Source organism: Pelophylax lessonae (genome assembly GCF_965119305.1).
Source record: "Pelophylax lessonae genome assembly, chromosome: 4".
Classification (NCBI taxonomy): domain Eukaryota; kingdom Metazoa; phylum Chordata; class Amphibia; order Anura; family Ranidae; genus Pelophylax; species Pelophylax lessonae.
The window spans coordinates 226,708,119-226,720,209 of record NC_138771.1 but is presented as its reverse complement, the minus strand read 5'-3'; the positions used below and the strand labels follow the sequence as shown (position 1 = coordinate 226,720,209).

Here is a 12,091-nt window from a genome sequence, read left to right as displayed (position 1 = left end):
GGTATGGGAGTTACTAGCGCATGTTTTAGAGAGTTGGGGAAGATGCCAGTGGAGAGGGAGAGGTTGAAGATATGAGTTAAAGAGTGTAGGATAGAGTCAGAGGGTGACTGTAGTATTTGAGAAGGAACAGGGTCCAGGGGGCAGGAAGTTAGGTGGGCATTAGAAAAAATTTTAGTGACTTCCTCTACAGTAGTTGGGTTAAACAAGGGCAGTATTAATTGTGCAGGAGGACAAGGTGTGTAAGGTGAGGGAGATATCTGTAGTGTAAAAATCTCTTCACGAATTGTATCAATCTTATTTTTGAAGTGATTGGCAATCTCTTGGGCAGTGAGTAAGTTAGTGGTTGGAAGTAATGGAGGACGAAGTAGAGCGTTGAAGGTAGAAAAGAGTTGACGGGGACTGTGTGACAGGGTGTTAATAAGAGCGATAAAGTAGGTCTGTTTGGCAGTGTGGAGGCAGGAACTGTATTTTTGGAGGGCAGATTTATATTGGCTGAAATCTTGCTGTGACTTAGTCTTACGCCACAGACGCTCAAAAGCACGACTACGTTTTTTGAGGCTTCTAGTATTGTCTGTCTGCCAGGGTTGTAGCGGTCGGGGCCTGATTCTGTGTGTAGTGAGGGGGGCCAAAGCATCCAGGGTAGATGACAGTGAACTGTTGTAGACAGAAGTGGCCATGTTGGGGCAGGAAAGGGATGAGATTGTGTTGAAGAGACAATCTGTAGCAGAAAAAAGAAGTGAAGGGTTAAGATGGCGAAGGTTTCTACGGGTAATTGTTCGGTAGTTGGAAGGTAAGGAGGAGGACAAGAAGAGACTGAAACTAATGAGGTGGTGATCAGAGAGAGGGAATGGAATGTTGGAGAGGTTGCGAGGGGTGTCTCTAAAACATGTAACTCAATTATACATGTCATCTGTCTATGGGACATCACCTGTTTAACTATGGTGGATGCATGCCTTACCTGTTTACATATAATTATTACATATACATAGAACATCTGTGCATTTAAAAGATGCTTTATATCCATACTATAGATGCCATTTGCTGAATCAGCTGGGTTATGGTTCACAACTAGATCCTTGTGTAAAGTTTTTTTGCTAATAATGTTTGAAAAAGTCAAGAACAGTAGAAGTGTGACACACTGTTTTAGGAATAGCATTTTTTAAAATGTGCAAAAATGACCTATAAGGACCTTGGGACATACAATGCAGTAAAAGATAAGAAACAACAATGAATACAATGACTGTAAATAACAAGAAAAAGAGGAACAATGTCGTATATAAGACATAAATGAGTTAGAAGCAATGGACATGGGACAGTAAATAACAGAAATGCATGCATGATTTATGGTACAGCTGGGCATATCATGGTGATTATCCTTTTATAACATATATACACGTAGTTGTTTTAAGCTACCAATAGATATAGGATGACTGTTTCCTAATCCAGGTGACAAATGTTACATATAAAAAACAACATGCACAGATAGAAAATCTCCGTATACACTATCCATACCCATCCAAAGGAAGAGATAAATAGACCAATAAAGCATGATCCCATTTGCTCCAGTGTGGGGGGGGGGGGGGGATCCTTCCTGATTGCCCAAGTTGCGATCAGATATTCCCTGGAACAACTTTACCTATAAATATTAGTATCCAGTTATACTATGTGCGCTTAGGAAGGAATCCAGTCCTTGTTAGAAAATCCTTCCTGATCGTCCAAGTTGCGATCAGATATTCCCTGGATCAACTTTACCCATAAATATTAGTATCCAGTTATATTATGTGCATTTAGGAAGAAATTCAGGCCTTGTTATGCTTACTGTTATGGTTACTGCCATCTTATGGCAGTAGTTTCCAGTAGACATCCACCTATCATTGTTCTTAGGAGAATAATCAATTGTTTGATTTGAGTTTCTTTGTTTATCTTATAGCTGTAGTTTTCCTTGAGATAATGCTGAATGTAAGGCATATTTGCAAAAGTTCCTCAATTGAATAGACATAAATGCTTAGACAATCTGAAAGTTTATGTTTATTTGGCTCCTGCTTGTGAACTCAAATGTTTGTCTTTAGTTAAAGCTGCCATACCCGATAGCCAATGTCCCTGGACATCCTAAATTCACCTTTACATAATAATGTAAATGGTTAGTTGTCATTCTTCAGTCTCTGCATGCATAATAGTACTCATAGGACACAGCAACAATTGACACATTATAAGCCATAACCCCATTCTTTGTCTTAGGGTTACTGTTTGCAATGTCTATACATTTATATTGTGGATTATGTACCTAATGGAGTGTTAGCTTTACTTAGTTTTTAATAATAATGTGAAAAATGTTATAATAATAACATAACAAACCATAATAAGGGATTTAGACTTGATTTATAGTGTCACTCTCAGAGATTTTTCAATATGATGTAAAATTGCTGTCATCATTCAGTAAAGTGAATTATTCTTTTAGGCCTCGTGCACACAGGGCGTTTTTGCTGCCGCTTTTAGCAGCGTCAGGCGTTTTTCGTTTACAGCTTAAAAACGCCTCTCCATGCTATTCTGTGCCCATGCACACTATGGCTTTTAGAAGCTTTTAGAGGCTTGTAGAGGGAAGAAAAAATAAAAACCCACTGCCAGTGCGTCAAGGAAAAGCAGAGTTTGCAGAAAAAAACTTGATGCTACTAAAAGCTGCTAGATGCTTCTAAAAGCTAGTGCTTGAGCATTAATTAATTACCATACCCAGAATAAATGATGTGTTCTGACCAATGAAATTAAATTTTGCCCAAAAGCTTGATGCTTTAGAAACTTTTACAAGCTTCAGGCATTTTTATCTGCCAAAACGATGCTGCCAGAAGGTTAAGCTTCTAGGAGAGTTTGCGAAATGTCCCGTGTGCATGAGGCCTTACTGTGCTCACACCAAAGCTAAATTTACATATACAGTATCTGTGTGGCGAAGAAGTTAACAACTGAAAAGAAGCCTGTAGTATTCATTTTTTTTTTAAATCTGCCAGCATGCTGGAAATGTATGGTGCAGTAAAATGTAAAATAAACCTATCCTTGGTTTGGCTGTTATGCATATCCTCTGGCTTTAATAATTGAGTCAGTGACCTGGAACAAGTATGCAAGACAGATCATAGTCAAGTCATAAGTCCTTATCTGTGTGCATGTATTGGGTTAGTATCTCAAACTATTGAAGCCAGAGTGTTGGCCTGTGAGCCATGCAGCTAGCATATACAGAAGAAAATGTCAGTGATTGCAGCATCTTATGTTTCTCTCGGGAACGGTCTCCTTTAACATATTATAATCAGAGTGATACAGCTGCTCTATTGACTCAGGCAAGTGAAACCTACACATAGGTTATAAAGCTGTTGTGTAAAATGAGCATGATTAACACTTTGGAAATGCCACACATTAAAAATATGCAGTCTACTAGGTATGAATAATGACATATAGTGACAGCGAATTTGATAGATAAGAATAAAACAATGCATGTAACCGATCTGACATATGATGCAATTCAAGACTAACTGCTGTCCTTGTCTTCACATAGGACTGAACTGAAGCTTACCCGGAAGGCAGCCTACGTGCGATATTTCAACAGTTCAGCATTCTTCTTCTCAGGCTTCTTTGTGGTCTTTCTTTCTATCCTTCCGCATCTGCTTCAAGCTGGGATTACCCTTCGTAAAATCTTTACCACCATTTCATTCACCATAGTGCTGAGGATGACTGTTACACGCCAGTTCCCCTGGGCTGTGCAGACCTGGTATGACTCCCTGGGAGTTATCAATAAAATACAGGTATTTATGTAAATTTACACCCATGATACTGTCTTTTGTAAGCTGCTCAAAAATGATGAGAGCATGAGTGGAGGCTGCCCATTTCCATCTAAATACAAAATTAATGTTTTTGAAGGGTATGTACATCAAAAGTGATTACCCAGTTTGCCATAGAACCTGGTAGACTCAAAATCTGGCCAAACATATGGTAGCTTCAATCACTATTGATCGACCAAGAATCAAATACATGATCAATAGTAGTTGCTCAAAAACAAGCAGCCTACCATCCACACATCAGATCAGTCACCTGAATTCACCCAATTAAACTAAGATATACAATAAATTCAGTTAAATTCAGGGTATTGAAAAATGTATCAAAACCAGAAAAAAAAACAGTTTTGTGGAAATTAATTGAATATTTCCATCGGGTTTTGTCAGGGCAATTTTGATCCCCTCTCCATATAAGATTGCTTGGAATTTCAATTCCAGATTGGCTGAAATACCTGGAAAGTTACCACATGTATGGCCAACAGAAAACATTTAGGAAGATCTATTTGGGTTGATTTACTAAAGTCAAATAGATTGCTCAGAGCTTAGCCCAATCAGGTGCAAGGAAAATAAAAAAAACATTTTTGCTTGCACATGATTGGATGATGTAAATCAGCAAAGCTCCATTACATTTTCTAAACTCTGGGAAACATGAGTGCAACTACACTTAGTAAAAAGTATAAAAAGTATAGAAGTCAACAAATGGTGCGCTGTTCCTTTAAGAATAGCATAAAATGAATAATGCGTGTTAACCAAATTTAAATCTCTGAATCAGATTGTGATAGTATTCAGAATGCAATATTAAATACTTATCAAACAAAAATCTAAAACACACATTCTGTTTAAAGTGGTTCTAAAGCCATAAAGTTTTTTTTTTCTACCTTAATGCATTCTATGCATTTAGGTAAAAAACGTTCTGTGCTACAGAATCCCCCCAGCTCTGCCATTTTTCTTACTTGAGCCTGCTCCGATCCAGTGATGTGCACAAGACCAGCAGGTCTCGCCGCTGTTTTGTGCATTAGTCCAAATCATTTGCTGGAGGGGGGATTATGGTGTGGGGTTGTTTTTCAGTGGTTGGGCTTGGTCCCTTAGTTCCAGTAAGGGGAACTCTTGAGGCATAAGTATACCAAGACATTTTGGACACTTTCATGCTCCCACCTTTGTGGGAACAGTTTGGGGATGGCCTCCTCCTGTTCCAACATGACTGCGCACTAGTGCACAAAGCAAGGTCCATAAAGACTGGGATGAGCGAGTTTGGGGTGGAGGAACTTGACTGGCCTGCACAGAGTCCTGACCTCAGCCAGATAGAACATCTTTGGGATGAATTAGAGTGGAGACTGCGAGCCAGGCCTTCTCTCCAACATCAGTGCCTAACCTCACAAATGCACTTTTGGAATAATGGTCAAACATTCCCACCAACCATTGAACTGACACCTGAGCGGCTCTGCTCTTTGTTGCCAAACATTCACATTTCTAAACCTTGTGGATAGCCTTCCTAGAAGATTTGAAGCAGATATAGTTGCAATGGGTGGGCCAACTCAATATTGAACCCTATGGACTAAGACTGGGATGCCATTAAAGTTCATATGTGTGTAAAGGCAGGTGTCCCAATACTTTTGGTAACATAGTTTACATTCCATTCATGGAAAAATATGTCCCAGCTAAAATGCAATATACTTTCCATTCAAGGAAAATGTTGTCCTAGCTAAAATGCAATATATTGCAATATGGGAAAATACATGCTAGCTAAAATGCAATATACTTTTCATTTCTGACAGTTAAAGGCTCATTCTGGACACATTTTTTGGGGAAATTGGGGACATTTCTGTCAAATTTTTTTTTTTTTTTTTTTTTTTTATCTCTAGCCCTATTGAGAGAAATTTCCCCTCACTTCATGTCCCTGAGACACCCACAATGTCAGAAGATCCAACTTCTCCCAATGCTACTTAAAACTTGATTTAGATGGCGTTTACATTGTCAAATTAGCTGTGGTGTAGCAAGAGGTTGTGGAAAATTGAAGCTGGGAGCCCAAATGTGTGAAGAGAAATGTGGACGGGAAGCCTGTACAAAGCAATAGCCATCTGAAAACTGCTTCAGCTGATCATAGCAATCTGCCTGTGGTTTGCGACAGATCAAAGCTCCTGGAATCAAGCAGCATCCATCCAAGAAGGATCATCTGTTTTTAACCCTTCAATTGCTTCCAAACAGTAGTAGACATTTGTGGCTGCTATCAGTCTGTAACCATTTTGGACAGGCTTCCTGGCTGCAGTTGTCCACACACACCTGGACACCTAGGCACAGTTTTCCACTTTGGTTGTATAAAAAAGGCCTTAATCCATCTACCAAACTTGAACATAGCAGTGCAGTAGGACACAGCTGCTACCCCGGTTCCCAAAGACGTTGCTTTTATGTCTTTGATTTTTATGTTTAATCAGTGTGTAGTACTGTGGTCCTGTGAGACACAACATTTATTCCATTGTATGCCTTCACGTGTAGTGGGATGACAATAAACTTTGACTCAACTTGATTTAACTTGTTGAAAAGATTTTCCATAATTTCTTGTAATAACAGAACTACCCAAAACTACCTAGTCTTTAACCCGCTTTGTTCAGCCCTGTATAAAAAGTTTTGGTTAGACTTTGAATTTAAACTAGCCTACATATTTCTGTCCCTGGAACTTCTATCAGTGCCAGTGACTCTTGGCTTTGAAAAGTATTACTGTGGAGCACATAAGTTTTTTTGTGGTCAGTATTATGGAAACCATACTAAAGGTGAATGTTTTTTTTGCAGCCATATAAGATTAGACATCTGCTGTCATTCTTGATTATAACATCTCTCGCTGTAAAGATTGTATTAAATATTGGTATTGCATCTCATACTTTTTTTAAATTGTTCACAGGATTTCTTGCAAAAAGATGAATACAAGCCACTTGAGTACAACCTGACAACCACAGAAGTGGCAGTGGAGAATGTTACTGCTGTGTGGGATGAGGTCAGCATACACTGGAACTGTAATTGGTCCCTACTTTGAATATAAAACCAATACTGAATAAAAAGAGCTGTGTTTAGAAGTACCAATGATATAATTGCATAATGATCATTGCGAGGGGGACCTACACAGCATACCTAGGCTGGGGTTTGGATTTTGTGCACAACTTATTGTTGCTTCTTTGTGCATCAATTATCTAGATAGGAGTTTTACTTAGAAACACTTCTTACATTTTTTCCAGGAATACAAAACTGGATGCATAGACAAAGAATTTTAAGACTTAAATCAAAATGACCGTGCACAAGATGAGATTGTGACAGGACACAAACCTTTCTTTGCTCAACTGCCTGAAATCTCATGATATAGAGCACAAAGAATTGTATCAAAAGATCTAGTGAGGCTTCCATCAATTCTTTAAAGTTAACTAAAGGCAAATGTTTTTCTTTATTTTGGATAGAGTAGCGGAGGGTTATAACCACTGTCATCTGTGTTCCATTGGGGAGATTTCTCTTCACTTCCTGTCCCATAGCCAAAACTGGAGGTGAGAGGAAATCCCTCCAAATTGTCGGAATCCTGGTGTGATAACAGGGTCACCAGAAATAGTGTCCCCATTGGAAGACTTCCCCTCTATTAGTATTTTGATGTCAAACCATCATTTGGGATTTTCTTTTACTTTCAATGATAATGGTAAACAGGACAAACAGAGAGGATGAATCTCCCTAATGGGGGCACAGACAGCAATAAAACCTGGGAGATGTTCTAATCCCTCTCTACTCTATCCAAAACTAAAAAAAAAAAGGTTTTGCCTTTAGTTACATCTTAAGGGATTAGGTATTTATGAAAAAAATGCTATTTGTTTCTAGCAATAATACAGAAATGAATAGAGATAACCCTGGTACTTCCAAATGCAAGGGGAGATTACCTGACTGCCACAAACACATAGATGAAGTACATGAAAATGGTATTATCCAAGAGGGAAGATCATTATTGCAAACCTAAATTAGCAACTAGTACTAGTTTAAAGCGGAGTTCCATCCAAAAATGGAACTTCTGCTCTTTTGGAAGTTCGGCCCCCTCCTCCCTCCTCCGCCGCCGAGCCAATAGGAATGCGCAGCGCGCTTCGCGCATGCGAAGTAGGGACCTGTCTGTGAAGCCACAAGGATTCACTGCCGGGTTCCCTTACCGGCAATGGTGGCGACAGCACCCGACAGCCGATGGAAACATCATCTGCGGTGCCTGGACTCCAGGACAGGTAAGTGTCCCAATATTGAAAGTCAGCAGCTACAGTTAATAAGCAGTTTAATATAGATGGATTAGGAGGTGATACAAAAGGTAATAGCTGTGGGAAATGTTCTAATGGAGGTGGCCGAAATACCGTTTTTAGGTGGGGGTGGGGTAGGCTTCCCTGAATAAGTGAGTTTTTAGGCTATAGATATTGGTGCCAATAATTTCAGATTCTCAACAATCTATTTATAGGATGTTCCATCCACCAAAACACATTGTCATACAGCATATGAGGCTTAAATCACCAAGTGAACACACTGTTATAAGAACACTTATTTTTCAAAAAGTGACAGTTAATTTCAGCGAAGTCCAATGAAATCAAAATTACAGTCAAATGGCTAAAATAAAATAGTGTTAAAGCTTTGTAAATTCAGCCTTTGGACTGCTTGATAAAGCAAAAATGTCCCACAATGATGTCCCACACTTTTATCCTTGCTTTTTTTTCTGCTGTCAGATTCTAAGTTTATTTTGAAGATATCTACTCCACTTTTTCATGTGTTTCTCCAATCTTTTACATTCATGTAAATGAATCACATTTTTTATTATTTTTATGTATGTGTTTTGTGCCCATACAGGGGTTTGGAGAAGTTTTCGGGAAAGCAATGCTTGAAAATGGAGGCAGTCCTAAAGATGACCCAAATCTGATCTTTAATAACTTCACATTGCATGTTACACCAGTACTTTCTAACCTCAATTTTAGTCTAGGAAAGGGAGAGTTACTAGCAGTTGCTGGGTCTACTGGATCTGGAAAGGTAAGCCGTGGCTCACATATTTTTCGAGTTGTGTGGATGTATTACATAGAGCTATAAAAAATGTGAAATATTTTGGATATTTATTTTAATTGTAGTTGTTGTTATCAGAAAGAAGAATAGAAAGAAAGTGTTAATTAAGAAAGCGAATGCTTCTATTGATTTCCCAGGCTTGACTTGAATTTCCATAGAATTTCCAATCATTATGCTTCTTCCGGTATTGTTTTGCAAGGTGATTTACTTTGTGAACGTAACCATGATTTTCATCTGGTAAAGTTGCTGTAATGGCAATATCAAATAACCCCATCTCATGCAGGAACTTTTACCACTGTGTTTAATGATTGCATTTTCAAAGGCAAGCACTCCTTTTCGGCTTTGATGAAGCAATACGTATTCCTTTTTCTCACTCATTTGCCAAATATAGTAGTATGAATAAATCTGATCACCCTGGCTACAACAAATGTAAACTTTACAAAAGGTCATCTTACTACAAGCTAAAATATGCAGCAGACATAATAGGAAAACATACATTTACAGAGCTGAGCTGAATTACACTATACAGACCCATGCTCCAATAACATGTTAACCAAAACACTTGCAATACGATTCATTTCTGTTAAAAGAATTGTACATTTTGAAATGTTTTCATTGTTTTAAATAGATATCGGTGCAGTATATTTAGTGTTGTTTGTTTTACTTATCTTGTAATGATGCGCTCACAGCTGATCGATCCCCCTTTGTCCATGCATTGCTTCAGCTAGCTTTTCCCTGTGTGCCAAAGGGGCAAGACAGCTTCATTTCCTGAGTCTCAAAGCATCCAATACATGCCTTGTCACCCCCTCTGTGTTTTGCGTGGGAATGCTAATATAATGGAACATATCATCTCCATACTGCAAGAATATTCTCTGTATGTCAGTGAATGTTCTGCCTGATTGTGCCTTTCACATCTAATTCTTGTGTAGCTTTCACCCGCAAGAACACTAGACTCAGAGAACCAGGGATTGTTGGATATATAGTTTCTTTACAGGAAGTGCCATGTCTCACACTACAGACAAAAGTCATGCATTAAGCTGTGCAGTGTCATTCTGCATGTTTCATGTTTCTACACAAACTGCTTACACATGAATGTGAAGATTTACTATACTACAGGCTGTGCATTTAGGGCAACAAATGGCACCGATCAATTCACATGTTATATATGTGAAAAACACAAAATGCAAGTAAGAATGGTTGCCATGCTTTTACATTACAGTCACTGGTGCTGAGTGGCAATTGGTGCCCACTGGTGTCAAATAAAGCCCATGATATGATTGCATTTGTAGAAAAAAAAGTCAGTTGAATGGCTTTTTCTACTAGTAATGCTAGAAAGACTGGGATTTGAATCTAATGTATATATATATATATATATATATATATATATATATATATATATATATATATATATATACACATATTTATTTCTTTATTTATAAGACTGCATGCAGATCCCAGGGGCTAAAATATGGAACCAATGGCCTGTGGTGACAGGATTTTGTTTGCTTCAAGTGGGCTTTGTATTTCCATACAAGTCAATGGAAATGCAAAACTTGTGTGATGCAGGTCAGAGGAAGCTCAACTGCAGGGCAAATGCACCTGTCAGTGACTTATGAATGACCTATGATTCCTAAGTATATTCATAAATCATATTGTGAAGTGTGCCTTTAATATTTTTGGGTGCACATCTCTGGTAGCATCACCAGAACACCAATAGAGTCAGCATAGTGAAGAAGGCCTACCAATGGCTTTACTTTTTGGGGAGATTGTAGTTTGCTGTCCTTGGTAATTCAATACACCTTATGTTTTAGAGGTGTGCGGTGGAAAACATTTGTATAGGTTCTTCCCATCATGCTCATGGACAAGCTGTCCACCCTTTCAGGATGCAGCATTAGTAAAAGAACCACCAAGAACGAGGAACAGCTTTTTCCCTGATGCTGAGAGATTGATAAATTCTGCATCATCTTGATTTAAGGCTGCAATTATTAGTATTATAGAAAGTTGAAACGGTTTGCCCTTGGGACTTTAAATGAGGTGCGACACGCCCAATGATGAGATATAAAATGCAAGTTTATTGGTACAAACAATGTCAACAAGTAAACACAGACAAGTACCGTATTGTCAAACAGATTTGTGATATTATACGGATTATTATATATTCATAGTCAGGTACAGTATTCCTTAGAACAATCCATGGTAGTTATAAAAATGCATCCAGGTAGTCTGACGTGTTTTTTGAACAACCGTTCACTGCATTAGGGGTTAACCTCCCTGGCGGTATGATTATGTCAGGAATTCTGTACCAAAAGCGGTACAATTTTTTGCATGGAAATTTGGCGTTATGTATTATAGGCCTACAATTCTTAGTAATTACTGACTTAAACCTGACCAAAACAAGACTCTAGTAGACATCCCAGATGTGATAAATTTGAAACACAAACGCATGAATTATAATCTAATCAATAATATAATTTTATTATATAATATAATATAATATAATATATATATACATATACATATATATATATATATATATATACACATACATACATATATATATATATATATATATATATATATATATATATATATATATAATATATATATATATGTATAATATAAATGTTATGTGTTTGTGTTTTGTGCAACGTTTGAATTTCCCTCCCTAGTTCCGATCCCATGCAGCATTGCTGCTGCAGGGAACGGAACCAGGAAGTCCTCCTACCGACGGACGAGCGGCGGGGATCTCGGCTGGCGATCACAGCAATGGGAGATCATCGCTGGATCGCCAGGAGAAGGTAAGAGACACCGCTGCGCGCTCTGCACATCTACCCTGAGAGTGACTCGGGGATACCGATAACAGCATGCAAAATCCACCCCGAGTCACGCTCGGGGATACCGCTAGGCAGGTTAATGCGATAGGAAGTCCATGAAATATAACAGTTTGTGATATGTAATAAAAAAAAGTAGATAATGTTGTACTAATGCAAAACACGAAGGGGTCACCAGGGGGCCCATACTTACAAATCTGTTGAAAAATAAATTGCCTGCTCATATTCCATTGGCTGCTTCTGGGAATGTCTATCCCAGGAGCAGTGGGCCTGGGATCCATGAGGGCCTCTGCAGGACAAACAGGGGCATACACAAGCACAAACCAACATAGTGTGGCATCCACGGTGATGGCTATAGGAGCTATATCTATGTATCAGACTCATTTCTTAAGT

The 12,091-nt window shown here is 38.5% G+C and overlaps 1 protein-coding gene across 1 annotated transcript in view; it reads left to right on the top strand.

Moving 5' to 3' along the window:
• Positions 1–12,091, top strand: part of CFTR (CF transmembrane conductance regulator) — a 228,376-nt gene that overhangs the window by 91,009 nt on the left and 125,276 nt on the right. The window contains exons 8-10 of the mRNA XM_082255316.1: positions 3,539–3,785; positions 6,712–6,804; positions 8,661–8,837. Of these exons, the coding sequence (XP_082111442.1) occupies positions 3,539–3,785; positions 6,712–6,804; positions 8,661–8,837 (517 nt within the window). The remainder of the gene's footprint in view (positions 1–3,538; positions 3,786–6,711; positions 6,805–8,660; positions 8,838–12,091) is intronic.